Here is a 25,200-nt window from a genome sequence, read left to right on the forward strand (position 1 = left end):
CCAAAAGCTCTGTTGGGTTAAGCCTCTCTAATGCCATGTTGAAGGCAGCCTAGATGTTACTGGATCAAACCACATTTTTAGTGGTCAAAGCACATGTTTGTTTATAAGAGTAAAGTAACCCACAACAACTCAGAGGGCAAGAAAAAAAAATCAGGTCAAATATTGGGTGCATGTCCATGCCCCCCTGCAGGAGAACACAGAGCTAATATGAGGCAGAATGGCTGCCAGTCGCCTGTCTGTCCCTTCTGGCCTGATGACTAAGCAGGAATCAGACCGGACAGGAGCCGGCCTCCAGACCCCCTTTGAAGCTGATGCAATGACACGTCTCTTTTGATTCCTCTACTCCTCTATCCATCCATCCTTTACACACACACACAGACACACACACACACACACACACACACTAACACACTCAGTCAGTGTGATATGATGACCTAGTGTACTGTGGTGGTCATGTGTCATAGAGCCTAGGCCTTTTATTTCTTGCCCTCCATGATAAAAGGGCGTCTTCATGGCTACTTTTAGACCAAACCGCCTTGGTGGTGCAAGGCATGGGCTCGGGCATAATGGGTTGTGTGTGTGTGTGTGTGTGTGTGTGTGTGTGTGTGTGTGTGTGTGTGTGTGTGTGTGTGTGTGTGTGTGTGTAAGGGGGAGTTAAGGAATTACTGATCAAACTATGATGCACATACTGCCTTGTTCTGCACCCCAGCAGTGACCTCATAGTTCAGTAACTGACTCGCTCTTTCTCTGTGTGTTTCTTTGTCATACAGAAACTGTTTGTGATCGTCACCTTCAGCAGGCACATAGTGGAGCAGATGGTCTCCCTCATCGGGTGAGTAAGCCTCAACGGTTGTGTGTTTGTGTGTGTGTGTGTGTGTGTGTGTGTGTGTGTGTGTGTGTGTGTGTGTTCTCGTGTGCACTTGTGTGTTCTTGTGTGCGTTTGCCCAGCAAAAGTACCTTGTGAGGTGTGTAGCTATCAAACATGAAAGTGTTAATGCAGAACTTGACGGTTGAGGGACCTTTTATGTGGTGAAATTTGCCTCCTCCACTTTGTGAGTCTGATGAAGGTCAGGCAGAGTCAGAGGTGGTTTTGTATTAAACATGGTGATTTTAGAAGATGTCTGGTTACTTTATCCTGCTTGAAATACTTTGTGCAGGCCTTGAAACAGAGGTTTTGTCACATTTTGTTCCCCTTTTGGCTCCTTACTCTGCTGTAATAGTCTACATGGTGATTAATGGCTTGGATTTTTCCACTGGATGACTATGGGCATGAACATGTTCCAGTTGCTTCACAGGACGGGATGAACCCTTGTCTATCATAGAAACCTCCTCTCTGCTTTATCACTCTGCACTGTTGTAACCAATCGGCTATTACCTACCTGATCTCATAGGGAGCACAAGCCAAAAGAGAGGGCCTCTTCTAAGTATCCAAAGATGGATCACCGTGATCCGACCTTTAATTTTTTCGATTAAAATAGGGTCCTTCATGTGTCAGACATGTGTCAGGCCTCTCAGGCAGGATGTGCTAATGTGTATTAGCCTTGAACTTTGTGGGAGGAAAGAAATAAAAAAATAGTTTGAGTTACCGGTGAGAGAGATTTCACAAAGGGAACTTATTTGTGCCGGTATTTATGTATGCCAAGCTGGAAACTGCATCAGTGTAGTGTTGAATATACCAATGGCATTAGGTTACTTTGTAAGATTTAAGAGAGCGGTTTTATCATGAAGCCATCAGACGCAGGCTGGTTTTGAAGGTATAAAACCAGTCAAACATTTTTACAAAAAAATGTAAAACCAAATGTAAAAATCACACCTACACAAACACACACGTACAGTCTCTGGCCCCACTTGAAAATAAGGGCTGGATATAAGTTGTTATGGGTGTGGGTGCTGATGGGTGCCATGATGTCCTTGTGTCCTTGTAGAGATGCCAGGGGTTGCAGCTGGAAACTGCCCTCGACACACCTGCTGGTGGGAGTGCCGTTTATCACACGCGCACACACACACACACACACACACACACACACACACACACACACACACACACACACACACACACACACACACACACACAAAGAATGAAATCAGGCGATGAGATTGCATCAGCTCTCTTCCTTGCCATGTTGTCTTTTTGCACATTTGCTGACTTTGGTCAGAGAAGGCTACTTAAGAAGCTGTTGTTGCTCTCTTTCTTTACACGTGTGTATTTTTATAGGCAGTACTTTTTTAATGCCACAACTTAAAATATGGTCAGATTGAAGTCTAATCAATGAAGCTAAGATAATACAAGCTTTATAAGAAAGGTTTTTATAACTCTGTATGAAGTGTGTGTGTGTGTGTGTGTGTGTGTGTGTGTGTGTGTGTGTGTGTGTGTGTGTGTGTGTGTGTGTGTGTGTGTGTGTGTGTGTGCATACGCATGCATGTGTTAGGTTGTGAAAGACCTGTCGGCTCTGGCAGTCACTGTTCATTGAGCTGCAGACTCAAAGCGTCAGATCATTGGTTATTGACAAGTTTCAGTCTGACTCGCTGCCCGCTTCTTTTCTAAAGAAAGTTTCCCTCATTACAACTTGTCAACCGTCAGCTTCCTTCCTCGCTGAGGCCTTTCCACATTCTACCACCTCTGATTCTCTCTGTCGCTTACTCTCATTCTCAATCACACATTACCTTATGAATGGGTGACAGACTTTCTATTGTAAGCCCTTAGGCACAGGAAGACCACAGTGTCAGTGTTAACTCTGCAGTTGCTTTAAAATAAATGTACACCTTTACACCTGCTTAAATGTAGGCACTTGCAGTTGCCCCCACCCACTGTGCACAGTTGCATGCGAACACACAAACATTTGTCCTCTGGATCCCCTCATTCTCAAAAGTCAGTTATACTAAATCTCTACATCTTGTTTCTTTATCACCACAGCCACAGGACTTTTTCTAAAATATTTACTGAAGCACTTTTCATTTTAAATTTTTAAAAAACTGATTTACTTTTTTTTTTTCATTGAGTATTTGGAAACTACTCTCTTATTTCTTGGTTTTGCATAAACAGATTCCTAACATAATGATTTCATGCCATGACAGAGTGTTTGATGATTGTTTTTTGAAAATGATTACACCGATGACTAATTTACTGTGGGGTCTGATAGCTTTATAACATTTGAGGTATTTTTGCTTATCCCATGTGAAATGTTATAAGCTTGTGGAGCATTTGCTATCTTTTTCAAGCTGTTTATGCTTGATGATTAATTAAAGACACAAATTGTGTCTTTATTTTATTTTATTTATTGTGGCTTTGTTTTTGTCTGCTTAGCTCTGGATTCAGTGTCTGTAAAATGAGGGAATAGTATTTGTGGGTGACTTTGGACTTTGACCGGGGTGATTTCATGATAACTGTGTTGTATTACAATACAACACAATTTATTTTCTGATCTTTGCATGTCAGGCAAGCTAGTTGACACACACACACACACACACACACACACACACACACACACACACACACCAGCATAGAAGACACAGCAGTCAGTTTAACAGTGTAATGCCTTACAGAACATGATTTGTACTGAAGATATTTGAAATAGAAAATGATTACACTGAAAAATTACACAAAAACACTGAACTGTTATCTAGAACATGTTTTCTTTTTTTGAATGTTATTTTCCATCATTTAGTTAGTAATTATTTCATTGAAATGATTTATCAGCTCCCTAACAAAACACACAATAGCACCTTTCACTTTGAGTGCATCAGAACTTGCTGTTTGTTTCAAACTTGTCTAAAAACTGACTAAAAGTCCTTTTTTACGGTGAATCCCCTGAATTACGTGTTTTAGGGTGTCTTTTCACTTTTTGAGTTTCAGTAGTTCAGATAGTTTTGGTGATAAGAACAAAAAAAGTGTGTTTGTGTGTGTATGGTGGTGCTTTATCTAAGCATTGCATATTTGTATATGTATTTCCTAACTTGGATGTAATGATGCAAAGCTGATTATGAAAAACACTTTAACACTGGCTACTGGCTAGATGCTGTAGTGTGATTGAGACTAAAATCTGCAGTACAGTAAAACATTATAGGTTAATGTTTTATTTGGTAAATATTCCTGTAATCATGACAAGGTAGATTTACTTATTCACTCAATAGGGAGTGTCCACAAATTCTTTTAAAGTGTCATTAAGAAAATATTGTGTATTGTAACAGTCACTTAAGAAATGGTTATGTGGCAATAAGAGTCGTGTATCATGATAAAGTCATCGAATGTATTACTCAATTTAGAAATGTGGGCTTTTTTAGAGATATTTTTAAAGATTTTTACTCATTCATCAGCAGTTTAAATCAGGAAAGTGGTTTTTCTATGAATGACAAATGGAAAGTGTGTTACTGAAATTCAGTCTCACAAAAGAGCTTTGGATCTGAGGCTTAAACGTCATGAGGCTCTAAAACTGTCAACAGCCATTTTCATCACCTCTGTTAACAAAATGACCAACTCCAGAGTTTTTTTACTGGCTGGAAATAAAATGTAGAGATTATGCAAAGGACTAGAACAAGTTGAACATAAGTGACTTAAAATTTCCATTATACATTTATGACTGTCTGATGTTCCCTTTGAGAGCGAAACCAAAAAAAAAAGGTTTTTGTGGAAAAATAAGTTTTGTCCTTTGACAGTTGTTCAATCAAGTAACGTGGTCTTCCTTTTTCAACTGTTTTTCTAATTACTGTCTGTTTGGGACAAAAAAATTGCGTGTTAGACATTTCAAACTTGATAAATGACTTCTTCGTGAGTATTGTGGAAACAGATTCTTCTATCTCTGGCAGATTGGGTTTCACTCTTGTTTTCCTGCTGTGCAAAGCATTTAAGGTTAAATCTATAACCTTCTGTCAGCAGTAGTAGGATAATAATAAAGATAATTTTGCTTTGAACTGCCACAAAGTCACAATAAAACCCTCCTCGGATGCCTTTTGGGCTGATAACAATAACTGATAACCGGTTGGATGGAGCTGTGTGTCTGATCAGACTTGTCAGGTTTCTTATGTCCTGTGACTAACGTACAGATGTCTCCTCTTCAAGGCCGGCGGTGCATGTACAGTCATTGTTTAAGGCAGGAGAAAATTCTGCAAACTCACATTACTTTAGGCTTTCATCAAGATCTGAAGCAGTTGTACATCAAGAGCTTTCATGCAGTTATTCCTTAAAAGTGTCCATTTAGCAAATTTTTTTTGCCACTAGTCATAAAACCTTGCACAGGCTTCCCATCTTTTTTAACAAGTCCGGAGAGTTTTTAGATTTGATGAAAAAAAATAGACCTCATACATTTTTTAATATGAATGTGCTTCCAACTTTAAAATTACATGATATCACCCAAATTTGTCATTATACCCTAACTCTATGGAACTCTCACTGAGCACTAGCATTTTCCGATAAAGACATGTGGGATATGCTGATATTATTCAGGTTTCAGGAGCATTCTTTGGACATGCATACAGCGCATTCAGAATATGAGGTAGAGGGGTAGAGAAGATTGTCCAAAAGAGAAGCCCACATTTCTGGTCGGGAAGAGAAACACGCCTACATTTAAACATTATGAAAGACATGGATATCAACATGTTGTTAGATGCCGGACTTTTCAAGAGGGTGGTTAAAGGAATAAAAGAGGGAGTGTGTGTTTGCCACTAGTGAAAAACTTTTTTTTTGATAGCTCCATGTAAACAGGAACATTCGTGGACTATTTATTTTCATTAGCCATTTAAACAGCTTAGTAGGAATATTGTTGTTTTTCAGAATAAGGGCATAAACCTTAACATTTTGTGCACAAATCATACATAAAACAAAGTCGTTAAACATTTTGCACCCTGAGAAACAATATGACTACTGTCCTGTCTTATCCCACAACAGGCTCATTTTATACAATGTGCACATGAGGTCAATAAGCCTAGAGGGACTTCAGAGAATGAAAAAGCCCCTGCTGCTGTGCTCCATATAACTTCAGGGAAACAGATTCATCTTTTTCTGTGCCCAGTCCTCCCAGTCCTCCTTTCGCTTATCTCAGCTGTGGCTTCGTCAGCCAGTGAGGTGGTGATATACAACAGGAAAAGATCAAAATCACCCATTGCATGCAGTAATGAAACAGGGAGCTTTCCTGTCTTTGACATGCTGTCTGGGCCTACAGTTTCCTCGTTTGATCTGTTGTCAGTCGCCTTGTTTAGGCTGAATTTCTAACTCTGATTCATGCCACTTTTTCACCAGCCATATGTGATGATATGTGAACGGGGAAAAAATAGAAGTCTTCCCTAATTAAGGGAACAGCTGTAGTGATGAGACCCTTGCTGCTGGTGATTCACCGTCTGCAGGAGTCCAGTGTGTTCACAGCTTGTCAGTGGTGACTGTGGTGGCACTGGGTTTAGTTTGTGCAGAGGTCTGGCAGATGAAAAAGTGTGAGGTAGGTTATGGTGCTGGTTATGTTTGTGAGAATGTGGAAAAGAGAGAAATGAAGAAGAGAGGAACAAATATTACACAAGACAGACACCATTACAATTATCTGTCACCTTAAAGGATCTTCTGGCTTTGTATTTAAAATGACTGTTCTCAATAATCCATCATCTTGATTGAGTCAGCCACTCTCTGTGTCTTGTATTCAGTTTGGCAAATCCTTCAGAGTCATGTATCAGGGGAGGCCTATCACTGTCGGGCTCTCGGGGAGAAAGCCATTGAGATGCACAGAGTAAGAGTTGAGACCTGAAAAGGTTATCCAGTAGAAACAGGTGCACGTCTCCATGAGAATGCACCCATTTCCATGTGAGTCCATCTCTAAAGGCGGGGGTCCATTACCAGCACAATGGGCCTGCAGATGGCTGTCCCTGCCACAGAAGTCTGTCCGTATTAGAGGATCACAGCAGGCAGCCCTGCTCAGAGGGATGCTAGGGCAAAGTCACAGGTCATGGCAGGGCAGCCAGGGTTGTATCACCGGGTCAAACTGTAACTGCAATCACATTTTTATTATATTATAAGATAGACTTCAGTTCTTGTGACTGTTGTTGTAACTGTCATGTTATACCTTACCTAGGTACTCTAAGGTTGTTATTGGAGTAAGTATAAATCAATTAAAAGAGTTGGATTACTTTTCAGACTTTTAAATTGCTCTCTGCATTTACGCTGTTCCACCTGGTTTCTTTCTGTGTTTTGATTCTGTGTATGTGGGAATTTTGTACTAAAAGGACTAACTTTAGAAGATACCCACTTGATTTGTGTAACTCAGACTGTTGAAGCCTCATACTAGCTTCAAACAGTAGGAAAAGGAGGTATGATTACAGCAAGCAACACCTGTTTCAATGTTCATGGGCACCCGAGTGTTGTTTTCAGACAGGCTTGAACAATTGTGAACCTTCTTTGTGAATTGTGAAATCCTTTAACGTAATCCATTTTCTTGTTATGTTCCTGTTTTGTACTATAGCCTAGAGGTCACCACAATTTCTTCTGAATGTTAACTATCAAACAACTCAAGTAAAGTCAGGTCACTGGAGAAGTGAAATTGCTGAGAACCATGCAAACTATTTTGGGTTTTCACAGTAGTTCAGTTATTTGCGTGCATGTAAAAGTACTGGAGTTAGGGGAGAAACGTCTGTTACTGCTTGTTTCCACTGAATTTCACCCATCTTAACCCCACCCCCCCCCCAGCTCATATAGAAACTAGGTTTGTGTTGTTTCATACTGAATGTGGGGTTATCTGGGTTGAAGGTAACTGTATCATTGTCTTGTAAGAGTTGAAAGTCACCTAGCAGTGAGGGATTTTTATGTCACCACATAAGTTTATGTAAAGCAAAATGCACCAATTTGAGGCAAAGAATTTCCTGGATCAATCTATTTTTTTGTGCAATAAATATAGAGGACGAAGCTAAAGTGAGCTGCAGTCTTTGCTAAAGCGTATTAGCTTAAATTATCTTACATGTGGGGACGTATTGCATCTTTGCAGCCTGAAGCTGTTGCCTATGTTTTTGTATAAGAATGGTAGTGATAAAAAAATCCAAAATGTCAATGTATTTCTTTAACCATTCACAGCTCTGTCACATCACTGATCCTATAATAGCCCTCTTTGAGCCATATGAGCAAAGTCTTCCCGTTAACCCAATCTGCCAGAAGGGAGTATTTTCGATCCTATTAGTCACCGGGTGCTCTGGTCACCTGAGAAGCACCCTGACAAAGATGGCATTGATCAGTCCTTCCACGGCCTGCCCTTCTCTCCTCAAACACAGTCAGACGCCTCCCTTGGGATGACAGGATCAGAGGCAAACAGGGCAAGACAGTGAGAGTGAGGGATGGAGCGGCAGGTCGCGGCTGACTCTCTTTTTATACAGCGTCGTTAAGTTTAATGCGAGACCCGGCGGGGCGTCCATTTTCTCATCTCCTCCACTTCCATTCTGATTACCTTGGCCCACAAGCTCTGACAGAAATACAGAGGCAGTAAGCGTCAGAGACAGGTTTTACTCTGAGCCAAAAGGTCTTTAGAATAATATTCAATCGCTCACTTAGACTTATTGTTCAGATCGTGTACTGTAGGCCTATTTCGTCAGTTAATAGCACAATGAGGGATTTAGAAGGGGTACACAAAGATCGGCATGTAATTGTAGCTTTGACGAGTAAGTGTGTATGTGTGTGGGTGTTTGTGCGAGAGAGAGAAAGATACAAAGACAGGGAGAGGTCAGATGTGTGTTCTAGGTCTGAGGTCTGGTGTCATATTATGTGCCTCATGGGCACATTGTGTGTCCCAGGACTTCCTGCTTTATTCATCCCTGATTCATTTGTTTTGTTCAAAGTCTCACAGTCTGCGCCACACTACACATGCCACTCGCTCATCAAATCATTCCTACACATGAAATTACTGATGTATTTATTCATCAGGATGGGAACTGGCTTGCATGTTGTTTCAGGAAACAGTACGCCATTGATTCATTTTTAGAGCAGCTCATTTATCAGGGGAACACAACCTGACCTCTAGCTGTTATCATGCACTGAAGTGTATTGTTTTGTGAATCCCATGAACATCGTAATGTGTGCTGTCATTTCACCGGTTGTCTGTAGTACGTTTGTGTCCGTCTGTGTTGTATGAGAGGAGTCATCCCAGACAGGACCTGACTCAGAGGGCAGCCGCCTGGACCCCTCTCCCTCCCCGCCCTGCCTCCATCACACCTCTGGCAAAACAGACATGTTTTCCCCCATCAGCCCCATTCACAACAGTGACAAGTATTTTAGAGCGAGGCGAGAAAGTAAGGAGGGTTGTTTGTGATACTTCTTCCCGTAAATATCCTTGCCATTGTCCAGTTGTGGATCATCCGTGTTAGGCCTCAGCCTAAAAAAAAAAAACCCAGAGCAACCATAAATCTTAATTATGAGGAGGTTGTGTTTTATTTGTTTTATCGCAGACACATAAATCATTTTCTTATTATTTTATTTTGTCAAACCTCAAAGATTCACCACTGTGAACACAATGTACTACTTTTACTAAATCTTAGTTAGGACTAGACCGCTATGGGATCTTAAATCACATTCACAATATAACAGTTTTATTGAGAAATAATGTAGTATTTTGCTTTTTTTCTAGATGTTCTACATTTCTTCAGTGTTGTTGCAGCACATTAAGACTAATACTGTTGCATACTGTCGCATAGACATCGGGAACTTTCACTCTCTGCAGCATGTAAACTTGAATGCAAGGCTATACTTTATGCACAACTGAACAGAAAGTTAATCAGATAAATATAATCACATTTGGCAATTTGACTATTATGTTTATAACAGATTGTATTGACCTTGCTGGATGTCTTTTTGCTGAATTCCTCCTTGTTGTTTTGTAAAGCAGTCACTTATAGTGCAGCCAGAGTAGAACATATAGCGGAAGACATACAGCATGTTGTGGCTTTTGACAGGTAGGTAGTAACCTATGTGTTTGTCTGAGCAGCACGTCACAGTGTATATGAACCACACAGACTGCATACAATCCCACAGTGTACTGTATACTGAAAAAGATCTCTCATACACTTCTGTGCTTACATTACATTACATTACGTTTACAGGAGAGGCAAGCTTCGAACAGTTTCAGGTTCTCATTTATTCCAAATGCCATTAATTCTCCACCCCGTGACCTTGTTTCTTTGGTGTGTTTCTACCCTTTACATTTATTTAACATGTTGTAATGTGTTCATTTAACCCCTCTTGTGTGTTTCAGTTTTCTGACTTGCTGCAACGTTTCCCATTTGGGACTAATAAAGTGTAAATTTATAAAGAAATACAGTAGGTGGGGTTAGCACCGGGTCATTAGGTGTTCATTTGAAAAGAGGGCTAGACATTGTCCCATAGAAAAACAATGTCACCATAGATCCCATTCCTCCAAGCATGACATCACAGGAAGAATGGAGACACTGGTGTAATGCCCTTTACCTCTTCTTCTGTTCTTCCATCTCCTCCTCTATTTCCAGCCTGCTTGTCGCTGCCACTCTCCTGCAAAGTATGACTTGTCTGGATGTGTCTCCAGCCACATCTGACTCATTAGACAACCCTTTCTTACCATTGGAAGGGTCCAGGCCTGGTAACACAGTGACCCAGCAACTCCACACACCTCCACACCCAGGGTCTGTGTGGGCATGCCGACCTGAACCTGGGGGGTCGTAGGGGTTTGAGGGCTGTTTTATGTGGCTGTCTGGGAAGTGAGAGGAATAATGGACTGCTATAATTGGTGCCCCCTGATTTCCTGGCAGCACTGCGGGCACCCAAGAGGATAGCATGTGTCCAAGCTTGTGTGTGTGTGTGTGTGTGTGTGTGTGTGTGTGTGTGTGTGTGTGTGTGTGTGTGTATGTGTGTGTGTGTGTGTGTGTGTGTGTGTGTGTGTGTGTGTGTGTGTGTGTGTGTGTGTGTGTGTGTGTGTGTGTGTGTGTGTGTTTGTGCATGTGTGTGTTTGCTGGCTGAAACAGATGGCTGTGGAGCAGGGATGTGATAAACACACTGGGCAGGGGGATCTCCGTCCAGGAGTGGGCTCCATGCTTTAGTGGTGAAGTCATTGGGAAAAAGCCCAGTTGAACTGGAGGAGGAACAGATACACACACACACACACACACACACACACACACACACACACACACACACACAGATATTACCTTACAACACTTGCACATGAATCACAATTTTCCTCACAAAGTAAAACACACTCCTCATCCCATAATTCCATTTTTACACTTAATCAAATCATATTGGAGCAGTAGTAATTTATCAAGCCATGAGCTGATAAAAAGAAATGAGTCGGAGCATCTGTGTTTTGCACAGAGATAGTGTAGAGGTCGGAGTTTCAGTACCTCAGGTCAGAGCGCTGCCTAAACAGTGTGTGTACGTGTGTGTGTCTGCCGCGTCTTGCGGCGTCTGTGATGTTATGTTAGGTGTGAACTGTGGCCCTGTGGAGCATTGGGTAACACTAGTGATTGTCTACGCCAGTTGTGATGATGTTGTAACCAGTTGGACCTGGCCAGGGTTTGGCTGTCATGTGAACCCTTGTTATCTATCGTCCCGTGTGTGTGTGTGTGTGTGTGTGTGTGTGTGTGTGTGTGTGTGTGTGTGTGTGTGTGTGTGTGTGTGTGTGTGTGTGTGTGTGTGTGTGTGTGTGTGTGTGTGTGTGTGTGTGTGTGTGTGTGTGTTTGTTTGTGTGTCGTTGGAGGTGGCAGCCTTCAGAAGGGGCAGACAGGTCAAAGGTCTCCTCTGACTCATGGCCTGTGGAATTTAGTTTTCACAAAATGAACACAGGACGCCCAAACCCACTCAATACTCTGTGAACAGCAGCAGGAAATGATAGTTCATTAAAAAATGAGAGGCTGACATTGCACTCACAAATTAACCCATCACGGCAATAATCAGACTGCAGGAAGTTGAGAGAAGTGGGGTTTTCCCCTCCATATCAACTTGTTTTGTGAAAGCATATCTCTCCCCCCCGTTTCATTTCTGGTTATCAATCAAGTAAGCGTCTTTGCTTGGTTAACAGGGCCTGGTTTCTGAAGTGTAGTGTTTTATTGCAGGTGAAGGGTATATATGACAATAGGAGTACGTTTTGGTACTCAAGGCTGGAATAGCTTCTGTACAAACAAGACCAGATGTGCAGCTTTTGGTACCTAATTGTAATTTTTTAAGTTACAAATTTGGAGAAGAGGATGCAATTTTGCACGGGCAGCCCAGCAACACTAACACTAAAAGATACAAATACCATGTGCTACTTTTTCTTTGTTAAAAAGATTAGGCAATGGTAGGTGACTGTGCTTCAGAAATATCAATGTAAGTGGGTAGAACTCCTTTGTGTAGTTCACAGGAAATATTTTATTTTATATTATATTCTGAATTCTTTAGCAGACAGATGTGATGACCCCTGTTGTGTTGATGAGGAATGGAAGCTAGAGAGGTCGCATATCTCACAAATCTTCAATAACCCCTGCCTTTTCATTTTAAGAATTGCTTTGTCTTTATTATTTTATCTGATTTTGTTTTTGTATGAGTAAATTAAATATGTATACTTCATACTTCATATATTTATGTATTTGTGTGTGTGTGTGTGTGTGTGTGTGTGTGTGTGTGTGTGTGTGTGTGTGTGTGTGTGTGTGTGTGCCCGTTCTCCTTACAAACCCAGTAAGGTCCCTAGTAAAGTCCACTAACAGATGCCATTGTTGGATTTCACTAAACACAGTGATGCAAATTGTCCAACACTTTTGTCTTGTTCATATTTCTATGTTGCACAGATGAAGCCTGCTGTGCGACCGCACTGAGAATGGTTTGGAAAAAGTGATAGGTCTGATGGCATTTGTAGGATGGTAGTGGTTGTGTGGTTTCCCCTGGATCTCTGAGTGAGAGCTGTTCATGTTCAAAGATATTGATCAAACTGTGTTGGGTCACTTTGAATTTATTCTTGTCATTTGGCATGCTGTAACAGGCTTGAACAAAACAAAGTGTGTAACAGAAAGTGTGTATGGATGGGAAATGTCAATTTTCTGTATCATTTGAACTCATATATCCAAAGGGATCCAGTTTTATACCCGCATCAACATAAAACTAAACTCTGTTGTCTAAACGCTGTTTGAGCTGCTGAGCTTCTTTGTTACAATTAGGTTCTGTATATTATATTACATCTGAAAAATTCATGAATACAAGTGTCCTTGTTGCAAGTCTTTCAGAGATTTACTTTGGATTGCTATATTTCATACATTTTTAAATGCATGAAAGATAACTTCATTCATTGATTCATTTAGTGACTACATGGGAATCAGTTGATGGAGCTACAATCATTTGCTCTTTATATCTAGAAGCCTGCATGTTACTTATTTGATGTTGATTAAAAAAGGACTAATCACACACACTTCTTATGTTTCAGAATATGTGCAGGTATGTAATATACAGCTATAGTGTTGATAATAAGCCACACATATTTACTGGGAATATTTTTTTGAAACCCAGGCAAGTGAAGCTTATGCTTTTTGCACAACTTCTGGAAGTAATTCAATTAATTGGAGAGCAGCTGTTATAAAGTTTGATAGGTTCCACACATGCAGGCTTTTATTGTTGTAAAACCACCTACATTTTAAGACGTTTCATTGTTGTTATTATTATTCTTTTTAACTATCCCAAATTTTTTCCCTTTAGAAGAAGAGTGAGAGTGAGAAGGGTCATATTTTATACATCTGTTCAGATTAACTGCAAAGTGTTTTATATACTGCAATAAATCTGTTTTGCCCATTTATATTTTTGGCTACAGGTCCACAAAAAGGAGGATTATCATATAAAATACATAAATAATTGCTTATAGTAATTGATATACAGCATTGAATAATGTGAAAATCTATAGTCGGTTTCTGTCCTTTACTGCCTTTATTAAATCATGAGAAAGAAAAGTTTGAAGAAAAAAAACTATAAATTGAACTTAATTTTAGGCACATTTATGTCACAGCTGTTTCAGCTGATTAAATAAAATTAAAGCCTATGAGCTTTGTTTTCATCATGTTCTGCATTTTATCAATTTACGTAAGAGCTAAATTATTAGAACTTACATGCATGCTCTTCTACAGGACTACTTTCATATTTATTACCAAATTATGCTCACCATAAATTGAGACATGATAAGTTTTTGTTATAAATGAGCTTTTACAGTTGAAACAGAAATTTGGCCAGAGCTTGTAGAGGGTGAAGATCAAACATTCTGCCTTTTTAAAAAGTGCTGTAAATAGTTTTGTTCAAACTGAGTTATTTCCCTGTTTCTGGAGGCCATAGCGTTTTAGAGCCTCACCTTGGAAAAAAGATACAAGTGAGGAGTTTTCTGTTAGTCTCACTTAAAGCACAGGATTTTAACAAACCAGTCGTTAATGTTTGTTCAGTAGCTGCTGAGTAAACAGTTCAGGCGTATTGTTTGCCAAATTATATCTTATTGCTGTTGTAAATTTCAACTTCTAGTTTTTCCTCTCCTTTCCCTCGACTCAACTTAGGAAGAACTCAGAAAATACTAATTCACATTTCCAAACTTTTACTTAGAATTAAAATCTACTTTTACAACAGTTACTGTACAACATAATACCATCTATTACAAATATTTAATGCATGCACAAGTTACACACATTTCTCATTTAATTCCAGATAGAAGTAAAAACAATTATCTCGGACTAAGAAATATAAACTTCTTCACAGAAATAAGTTCAGCACAGGTACTCACAGGTAAATTATAAACACTTACAGTAGACATTTCTTAAATCCAACAATTTCACAACACCTTCTGCAGAAAGTGAAAATATATTCCCAAAAAGCACAAAATCCCCAGATTTTTAATGGAAAGACCAAGAGACGGTGCCGACTCTGAGGCATTAAAAATGTGTTTTAGACTGCTAGCTTTGAGCTTCTTTGTTGGTGGATTTGCCCAGGCTCATCATGACTCAGTATTGCTCATCGTGTAGGAGATGATTCGCCCGCCATTTCTGAAAACTGTTTCTCTCTCATTCTTTGTCCTTGCTTGTTTACTTTTATCTGCTGAACTAGTGTATTTCCCCCGTGCTTTCTAATCTCTCTTTTGCTTCTAAACTCATATTCGGCTTTTCATCCAGGTTATATATTTTTAAATTAGTTTGGTAAGTTTCTGTTTGTGTAGATAGGTTAGGAATTTTGTGATGTGGGGGATGGGAATAGGAGAGGCTTTGTTTCCCTCCAAAAAAAAACCCAAAAACCCATGCTTGATTTTTGATACTGTATGTCCTAACCATTTTCTATTGTGTAATTTAAAGCCTGATCCATCTGTTAGACTTCCTGTCTGCTTTTCCCATGCACATGTAGGATATCCATTACCTGGTATAAAGTTAATCATTACTAAAAGGCTTCCTTGTTATAAACTCAGTCATTTAACACAATCTGTTTTTTTTCTCACCATAACATAGGTGTGTGTGTGTGTGTGTGTGTGTGTGTGTGTGTGTGTGTGTGTGTGTGTGTGTGTGTGTGTGTGTGTGTGTGTGCGTGCCTGCGTGTGTGTGGAGGTGGGGAGGTGGGGAAGGACGGAAATGACTTGCCTCCCTCAGAGAAAGTTGCCAGCTATAAACTCAACCGTATGTGACATGACTGCCCACGCAAAGCTGCCTCAACATCTTTGATGTGTCTCTGAGCTTTGATGAAGCCTCCCCAGCATGAACAAAAGACGTAAAAGTGGAACATAGGGAAGGTTTTGAAACAATAGCTCAGGAGATGTAATTGACTGTGTATAGCCACAACAGCGAATAAGTGAAGGTCTTTAGTATGTATTTGTTTAGTGATTAATCACTAACTCCAGCCTAGGGATGGGCCACTGATTCGCTATTCTAGGGCATTCTCTGCAGTCTCTCGCGTCTTTTTTCTATGTGTGTGTGTGTGTGTGTGTGTGTGTGTGTGTGTGTGTGTGTGTGTGTGTGTGTGTGTGTGTGTGTGTGTGTATGCGCGATTGGAGGGGAGGGGAGGGAGGGGGGGTTCAGTAGTATGCTTGTAGTTGGTGGCTAAATCTTGTAAAGGGTTTCCTAATATGGGCTGTCTTACAGGAGTGCCCTCCCTCTGTGGGCCATCCCCCCCAGATCTCAGCCAGTGATGACACAGTTTGGGTACGACTCACTTCCTCATTAATTGGCTGAAACCAGTTCTTACAGGAACCGCCTGTGATAAATGTGAGAGTTCTGAGAAGTCATTCATTTCTCCTCGCTGCAGCGGCAGAGGAGGCACTGCAGGGGAGTTGAACGAGTTCACCGATGTGTGTGTGAGAGAGGGATAGGAAGCCGAGTGTGTGTGTGTGTGTGTGTGTGTGTGTGTGTGTGTGTGTGTGTGTGTGTGTGTGTGTGTGTGTGTGTGTGTGTGTGTGTGTGTGTGTGTGTGTGTGAGGAGAACAGAGCCGAGCAGAGCGGGAGAATGTGGGTGACTACTGCTGCTGCGGCTGCTGTATGAGGACCAGCCAACTTTATTTATCCCTATTTTGATCGTCTTTTGACTTTTTTTATTTTGTTTTTCAGCAGCACTGTTTTCTATAGCTGTGGTACAGTCTGTACTTTTTTTTTTCCCGTGTGTTTGTTTATGTGTGTGTATCTGTGGGGATGAGCAGTGAAGGGATCGCACTCGTTGCTCTCTCCGTCTTTCTCTCTTCTCAGAGAGAGGAAGCAGGGGAGAGCGACACTGTACAGGACATAGGACAGCATGCCTCCCTTTGTTGCTGCCCTTGGGCTGGTGAGTAACAATGATGTGACGTGATTTGTGCCCCCATCTCTCCCCACCCCCCTCCCTCTCTCTCTTTCTCTCTTCTTCCTTCCCTCCCTCTTTCCCTCCTTTTCCTCCCTTCCTCCCCCCCTCTCTCTCTCTCTCTCTCTCTCTCTCTCTCTCTCTCTCTCTCTGTTGGTTGAGGCAGAGCTGTTCCACTGCTGGGTGCGGCACTGCAGAAGCCCTTCAGGGAGTACTTGGAGGCCCAGAAGGCCAAGCTGCACCATCACGCTGGAGAGGGGATCCCAACTGTAAGTACAGGGGTCTCAGTTCCCCCCCCCCTCCCCCCCCGCGCGCTCACAGCCTCTATTCATTCACGTGTACGCCCCGGGAAAAGAATGCAGCCCCCTTACTTTTGCCTCTTTCACTACTTCTCCCTCTACTTTTTGTGTTCCTTTCTTCCCTTCCTTTATATCTCTGACCCATTTTCTCTCATGCACACAATTCTTTTTTCACCCTCTTTGTCTGTACCTTTTGCTTTCAGTTTAAACATTTTAATCAGTTCAATATATAAGTTCATGTTTACATGAGAAATGTTGATGTTGTAGATTTTACTATAACCTGTAGTGGTACAGTAGATTACCGAGGCTTGTTTCGGGCCAGAATGACTGCACTGCACTGGGCGGGCTAGAGGGGAGGGAGGAGAAAGAGGGGAGGGGTAGGAGAGGGGCCAGTGTGGGGTCTGGCTCCACTCGCTGTATTGAACTGTAATACTGTAGCGCGGGGCGTGCTGACTCATGCTCCATCTTACCAATTGGGAGTGTGTGTGTGAGTGTGGTCACTCCCCAATGTGTCACATACACACACTTGCACTCAGTGCCCCGCCTGAACCCAGCACTGGCTGTAGACCGGGGCGCGCCCCCCCCCCCCCCCCCGCCAGTGACAATCCATCAAAAAACCCTGTCTAGAACAAAAAGAGCCAGTTGTAGCTGTAGCCTATTTCTCTTTCAAAGCTTTTTTCCCCTCTTCTCCATTTCTCACTCCCTGTTTCTCTCTCTTGCGCTAAGTGATTCATTAAAAACGATTTTTCTTCTCTTATTTGCTTACTAGGACGGAGAAGAGGAAAAAAAGGATAAACTTTGAGTTGCACAAGGACAGATTAAGGCATTTCTAGAACAATGTTCCTTTTTTTTCTTGTAACTTGAGCCTCCTGCAGTTACAGGAGGAGAGAAGCGAGGCAATTTAACTTGGTGGAGGCAGGCTGCAGGCTGGGGTCAGTGAGGGCGTTAGGAGGGAGGCCGGTGGGGGCTGCCGCGTGTTTTATTACCCCTGATCTCTATCTGTCCTGCACATGGAGCTGGATCCCCACCTAGCCTACAGCATCAGGAGCAGGGGGGGTTAGGGGGTGGCCCTCAACTTACTGAGCGAGCTCCTCTCCTCTCTCTCTGTTCTTTCTGTGGTTCCTTGCAGGAGGAGAGCGGGCTGTCGTGGCTCTTTGAGAAGGTTGTGGTCATCATGGTATGCTTCTTTGTCTGCTCCATTGTTAACTCCATGGCCCAGAGCTACGGCAAGCGCAAGCAGCAGGAGAAGTACTCTGAGGGCAAAACGGAGTGAAGGCCAGATAGCGATCACAGCCAAGCATCAACTTCAGAAGCTCCCACTGATCCTTTACTCATTTCAGCTCTTCCTCCTGGCTGGTACCCCCACCATTATCTAAAGCAAAATTTTTCTCGTTATTGTAGCAACATGTTTTTGTTCTCTGTAAGGTAGGTGCTTGTTGGAGTGTGTGTGTGTGTGTGTGTGTGTGTGTGTGTGTGAGTAAGCTGTTGTGTTGTTTAAGCTTTCGTGTCGGTGCTTTTAGCAGCTCCCGAGCACGTGAGAAGAAGCTGCTGGCAATAATTCTCCTCAGTGAGGCCTTAAGCTGCACTGTTTGTTCAACTAGAAGACCCTTAAAGTCTTATAGCACGTCCGTAGACTCACTTGAATTCACTTGCTTTAAATAAGCTACTATTGTTACTTTTGATTATGTGCTGAGTGTTCTGTAAAACCAGCGCAAAGTTATTTGTTCAATGACCTAATTATTTATCATCTATATTTGCTGGTTAATTAATAAGACTTTCTGTACTGTAGAGTTGTAGTGCAGTATCTGATGTGGTTAGGTAAGACTGTAAATGTTTGTGTCATTTCTGTATATTGTAGAGCTCGTAGTTAGTTGTTGTAGAGATGTTAATGAATGTTTCAAGCTGTTCGTGGTGCTTTAGATGACCACTTCTTTTGTGTGTGCAGTAAAGCTGCTTAAGGTACTTTTGGATGAGAAATGATAAATCGGCCATGAATCACCCTACTGGTCCCTTTGTCTGCCCTTATTGTTCGGCTTCCAGGAAGAGAGCACATGAGTCAGCCCAGGGCTACTTTACCAGATGCAGCCATATATTGAATCAGATCTACGACCGTGTGTGAGACGGAGAGGAAGAGGGAGATAGGCGATTGTGTTCGTGGGGCTGCCACATTTGTTGCTCTCCCTTTTTATCTTTTATGGATTAAAGCAGATTGTACTTCACTCCTGGAAGTCTTAGTATAGCAGATAGTAGCTGTTTATTTAACTTCAGAGACACTCTGTGTCGTGGTAAGTGTTTTTCTTTGTCTTCACTTGTCCACAGATTATTTTTTTTATCCTGTTCTCTCTCGCTTTTTATAAACCTCAGATGAGGACAGCGAGCTCATGTTTAATATTACATGAGCATCTCCTCAAACAAAACTCTGCATGCGTTTTATGTGTTTTAGTGTTCCAATTTTTTTTATTAACGTCAGCTGGCTCTCGGTATATGCAGTACCTTCTCTTTTTTTCATATTGCCGGAGAAACGTGCTATTTTCCTCTCCCTCTCTGTACCGCTGCTGTGCTACGCTGGACTGAGCACAGTGGGCGCTAGAGCAGGCACAAGCAGGAGAGAGAGAGAGAGAGAGAGAGAGAGAGAGAGAGAGAGAGAGAAAAAAAAAAAGCCCTTAAGCGCACAGTGAAAAGCGTCTGTGCCGTTACCTCAGCTGAACCTTAGAATGAACTCGTTACACTGCCCCAGTCACGGAGCCAGGAGACGAATCACTCGAGTAGATTCAAAACAGAGGGGTACTGTTGAGCGGGCTGAACTCTGTGCTCTGTGCAGCTCTAGTCAGAACATTTACATCTTCTCGTTTCTCCTGTCATGGTAAGTCGGATGAGGATTCTTTTTTTTTTTTTTTTCCTCTTCATTATTGTCGTCTCTGTACATGCATACGTCTCAGACATGTCCTCCACTCTCTCGGCCTGTCAGATAGCTTATCAGACTGGTGTTGGCTGTTAAGATTGCAAGGCGACAACAGTCTGTAGGCTGTCTGACATTTCGGGCTCTTTCATCTGACCAGCATCCTGTTTTGTCCTTCTGTTATTGTCATTGTCTCAGTTAGCATCAGTTCCCATTTAGAGGTGTGTGCGACGATGTCACTTCCCTTTATCCCAACCGCTTGTGAAACGTCAGAAACATGGGTCTATTGTTTATTTCTTCCATGATGACGTCTGTAAGGGGTTTTATGTGGTTTTATGTGGGGAATTGTGTTCGCATGTTTGCAAATGCAGATGTAGTGATGTCAATAGTGTACTTCTGTTAGAGTGTGTGTGTCTGTGAGAGTTGGCCCTGTCCTCTTGAATTTCCAGAGAGATCTAGACAGTACACACCTTATTGCAACACATCACATTGTGACACCCAGTCCTAGGTATGGTACACGCAGTGCTCACCCAGCCCCCCTCTTCCCTTTTACACTTCCCTCTTCTCTTTTACAGAAAACTTTCTTCTGTTGCTCAATACGCACTTTTTTGTAGGAGGCTGCATTTTATTGGAACAACTCTCTTGAGGGGGTGTTTTTCTAACGGCCACAAATTGGTAATTATACAAAGCTGAAAATCATTGCTTGACCAAGCGGATACTTTTGCCGCAAAGCCTCCTTTTTATTTTAGAATTTTTTTTTTTTTATAGAACAGAGCAAAAGGGTAAAACCTTTTCCTGGTCATAAAAGCAAAATCATTGAATAACACTGGAATGGCTCGCTGGCTTAGACAGTGTTTTTCTTGGCACTTTCAGGATGTCCTGTTCCATAAGGGAGCCCCCTTTTGGCATGCCTGTCTGAATGTGAGTGTGTGTGAGTGTGTGTGTGTGTGTGTGTGTGTGTGTGTTGTCTAGAATTTCTGTTTATATTTCAATGTGTAAGTGCCACCATTTCTTGTCGAATATGTCTGTACCGGGGTTATTTTAAATGTATGTATGCAGTGTTTTTTCATCTGCTTGTACTATAAATAAAGTCTGTTGAAAAGAGGATGGGTTTTCTGTTCATTATGTGATAAGTCTTGACCACACACAGGCATCCAAAGAATCTCACGTCAGCCGAGAAAGAGGGTCAAGGAGGATACTGAGTCCATTACAACTCTGATTTCCCCTTCTAATGTTTCACATCCAAACGGTTATCGCGTTACTGATTTGCTCTCTCCACACTGACATCATCTCCATTTCAAATTCCAAGTTAAGCCTTTGCTGTGAGTTGTGAATATAGCTACACTTGTGCTCTTGTGACAAATTGAAGTCGTATTAAAACTCTACACTCTAACCATCTTACCATAAACAGAAAGTTTGTACTATTATTTGTAAATGTCAAACATTATTTGTGTGTTTCGTTGCAAAATGATTGAATAATCCGACCATTTATCGTGCCCTAAATTTGGGTTTGAAAACAATTTTAACAAAATTATAAAATAACTTGAATTATGTTTGGTTGGTGGTTTCACAAGCATTTACAAAAATCCATAAATGAATCAGTTAAATCCATTTACCATACATTATACACTATACGTATTGATTTCATGAGGATATGATTGGGGTATTTTTGACCTCAGATCTCTCCGGTGATGAAGTGAAAAAAGCAAACGGGAACCTGACATCGGTGTGTGCGATTGCCGTGTGATCTTGTGTCCTGAGGTCAGATGTGTAACCTGTGCTAAGAGACCGCTGTTGAGAGAAGTCCTGTTCCCAGAGCAGCCACACCCTGAGCACCACGAAGACGACTATTCCCACCCCACCCTACCCCGGGGCTCCGGCTGAAAACCCAGCATGCAAATCCTGCCTGTCCAAACAGGCTGGGGGCCTGATATTCAAATAATGACATTGCTTTTGTCCGTCCCTCCTTTTTCTCTCTGATCTCTCCACACGCTGTACATATACTACAGTTGAATCCGGTGGCGCTGGTTTAATTTCTGGCACATAGACCCCCCCACACACACACACACACACACACCACCTCCCTCACTGTCTGTCACTCTCCAGTTTCCCCCCCCTCCCTGTCAGCAGGCTAACCACAGAGGGATGCTGAAATATCACTGACTTCATCCACCACCCACCCACAGGCCCACTCTGCATTTGGTTATCCACTTAGTTCCTTTCACACTCTGTCTCATTACATTATGCTGACCAAGTGGATTTTTTTTCCTTTCCTTTTTTCAAATTTCAAAATCACATTAAGGTCCTTTGTTTTTGGGAGTGGCAGTCAGGGGGTCATATCGGGCCACAGTGGAGTGAGCAGGCGGGACGAATGGTACAGAGAAAGACGCTTAGCGAAGGAAAGTTACAACATCACTCTGGATTGCCCACCGTTTTATTTGCGGAACACACTTTTTTTTTCACATTTTAGAATGAGAGTAGATACAATATCATACAGTTTGATATGTACAGTAGTGTCACACTAATGTAAGGTTAACTGTAGATTGATTACAAGAATAATTCTAAAGTCTAACAATAAAACCTCAAACCTGTGAGGAGCATAGAAAAATGAATACATGTCAGCTTTATGTGTGTGGATATCTCTTCATTACCACGTTTATATGTGTGCGCACGCACACACACACACACACACACACACACACACACACATACATACATAGATACATACACACATACATCATAACTGTGGTTACTGAAGCCCCAGCTCCAAAAGCCTTTGTTTCCTTTATTGTGGCTTTGGCATGCCAAGATCAAACAAGCTTATCAGACTCTTCATAATTCACTCCATCTGAGAGGAGACATATTATTGGTTTCATTTGAATTGGATCACTAGGTCCATTCAGAAAGATTGAGTGAACTTATCAACAGGCACTTGGCTGGCCTCTGTTGTTGCATGATTTACAATGACTTAAAATATCAAACAGTTACTATCTAACAATGTACCGTTTGATTGAATTTGACACATTAAAACACATTCTTCCTGCACTGTGTTAAACTAAATGATGTGAGGGTATTTTAACAGAGCATAGTTAAGCAGGAACATCTGCTGTACCGGGACCAAACACACACACACATCTGTGGCCTCTGCCTGCCTTTGTCTCAAGGAGATAACACTCCAAGATCCAAGTCAGGTTGTGTATCGGTGGTTGTACTTTCAAAGAAAAATTCAACATAAATCACGGTGTAGTTGAATTTAAGCTAGCTTTCAGAGGAAAATATCAGTGACTAAACGTTTTGTCCTCGGTTGTCCCAAACAATTACAGTTTTGGGCTGTATGACTTCATTCGTGTGTTGAACACAGAAAATCCTTTTGTCTTTATGTGGCTACATGTCATAACAAGAGAGAGGAGTCATGGACCTGCATAATGGCTTGTTATGCTTTTTCATTTCTGCTTTCTTTTGTGTCCCAGGTGTTTTGCCAAGGAAACTGCGTCATTCAGGTGTGTCATAAAAACACAGGGAATGTGACTGCTGCAGTAAGACCAGAAAGCACAACAAAGCAGCAGCATGCCTGAGAGTAGAGTGGGGGTAAAATTCTAGAAATGTACGTAATACTCCAACACACACACACACACATTGTGAAAGGACAGCACTGAGTTTGGAATGCTTGAAATCTGACAGAATGGACTCCCCTCCGCAGCAGATTTTATCCTCAGGTGCTAAGTGCAGCTTAAACACAGCATTACGTGACAATGCAGGTTTCTGTGTCATGATATGATGCCATCTCAGAAATATTACTCAGGAAGGTCTCACACATGCCTTCCAAGAATTCCAATGCTGTGAATGTGTGGTCTGCACTTTCTGTTGATGATGCAAATTAAGCAACACAACAATGAAGTGGTAAAATTGCCTGATGCATATTTGGACAAAGGTTTAGGTTTTGTAGGTACACTGGGTATAGGGGTGCACTATTGAAGGGTGTGGGAAATTGTCACTTTCCAGCCTCAGTTGAATAGAACCACAAATGTCATCCTACTGGTGGCACGAGAGGAAGTCAGGGGATCATCGACATCAGTAGGATTCTTCCTCTGGGGACCATGGCTAATGCCGTGGCAATCCATTAAATAGTGGTCGAGGCAGTTCACTAAGAACCAAAACTGTCAACATGGTACTGGAGAAAAAGTCAGGAAATCCGCAAAATCAGTAAGATTCTTCCCCTTGGGACCATAAATGCTATCATTACTGTTAGCATGCACAGTTAGAATTTGAAAGTGCATGTTAAAGGTCCAATGTGTAGGAATTTCTCCCATCTAGCGTTGAGATCATATATCGCAATCAACTCTCTCGCACCACGCAGTTCAAAGTACGTATTACAGCTACGGTAGCCTTCACGCTTCAAAAAGCCGGTCTCTTGCTCTTTTCAATATCCTTTTTCTTTTTCTGGGCGAAGAACAAGACTCCTGTTCCTGAAATTTGGATTTTGAATACGTGTGGTCCTCCATGTTTCCTTCTTTAAACTTGCTACGATACCCATTAGCAGCATTAGCAGCACCTGTGAGTTTGTCATGTGACAGCAAAAATGCGAAAGGAGGAGCAGTATGTCCTGTATGTCCCTTACCGGCTAACGTATTTCAAGATGGAGCATGAATATGGAGCGTCTACCCCAGTTCATGCGAATGCAAATGTAAAATTTCAAGCCAATAGGAATACTTGGAATTGATGGTGGTGGTAAATATTCATGAAAAAGGACAAGTTTGTGAACGGGCAACACAGATTTTGAAAATGAATAACTAAACATGTTACACACTGGACCTTTAAAGGAACAAGTTTCACATTTTTAGGAAATAGTTGCTTTCTTTTCGAGAGCTAGATGATCTGCCATATCAGATCGGTTTAAGTCCTTCACAACTAAAGAAAAAAGAACTTTTTTCTAAACATTTTGCCCTGATGTTGAACAAAACACAGACAGAAATCTTTCAGCCACACCACAGTAGCCTCTGTGTCTATATACCGGCATCACAAACATATGACATTACTATTACCAATAAGCTATCGGCCTTCATGGCATTGCAATCAGAGCTAATTTTAGTCTTGTCCACATACTCCGCATGAGGTCTGTTTACCGCATGCAGCGCGGTTGTATGCAGCGTGCCCATCAACGTGCTGCAAACAACCACAAAGAGCAAACAAAACCAGACATATCCATGCCAGACTACACAACAAACTGAGCTCCCAGCTCATCTGGACTGGCTTTTCTGCAGTGATATTCCACC

General features: G+C 41.7%; 1 protein-coding gene across 3 annotated transcripts in view; it reads left to right on the top strand.

The window, feature by feature from the left end:
• The window catches only part of LOC144528298 (vacuole membrane protein 1-like), a 65,400-nt gene extending 46,994 nt beyond the window's left edge, over window positions 1-18,406 (top strand). For all 3 annotated transcript variants that reach the window (XM_078266827.1, XM_078266826.1, XM_078266828.1), the window contains 3 exons: window positions 771-832; window positions 16,896-16,998; window positions 18,158-18,406. In XM_078266827.1, coding sequence (XP_078122953.1) covers window positions 771-832; window positions 16,896-16,998; window positions 18,158-18,301 — 309 coding nt within the window. In that variant the 3' untranslated portion in view covers window positions 18,302-18,406. The remainder of the gene's footprint in view (window positions 1-770; window positions 833-16,895; window positions 16,999-18,157) is intronic.
• Window positions 18,407-25,200: the final 6,794 nt, after the last annotated feature.

The sequence above is a fragment of the Sander vitreus genome, chromosome 13 (assembly GCF_031162955.1).
Source record: "Sander vitreus isolate 19-12246 chromosome 13, sanVit1, whole genome shotgun sequence".
In the NCBI taxonomy this organism is placed as follows: domain Eukaryota; kingdom Metazoa; phylum Chordata; class Actinopteri; order Perciformes; family Percidae; genus Sander; species Sander vitreus.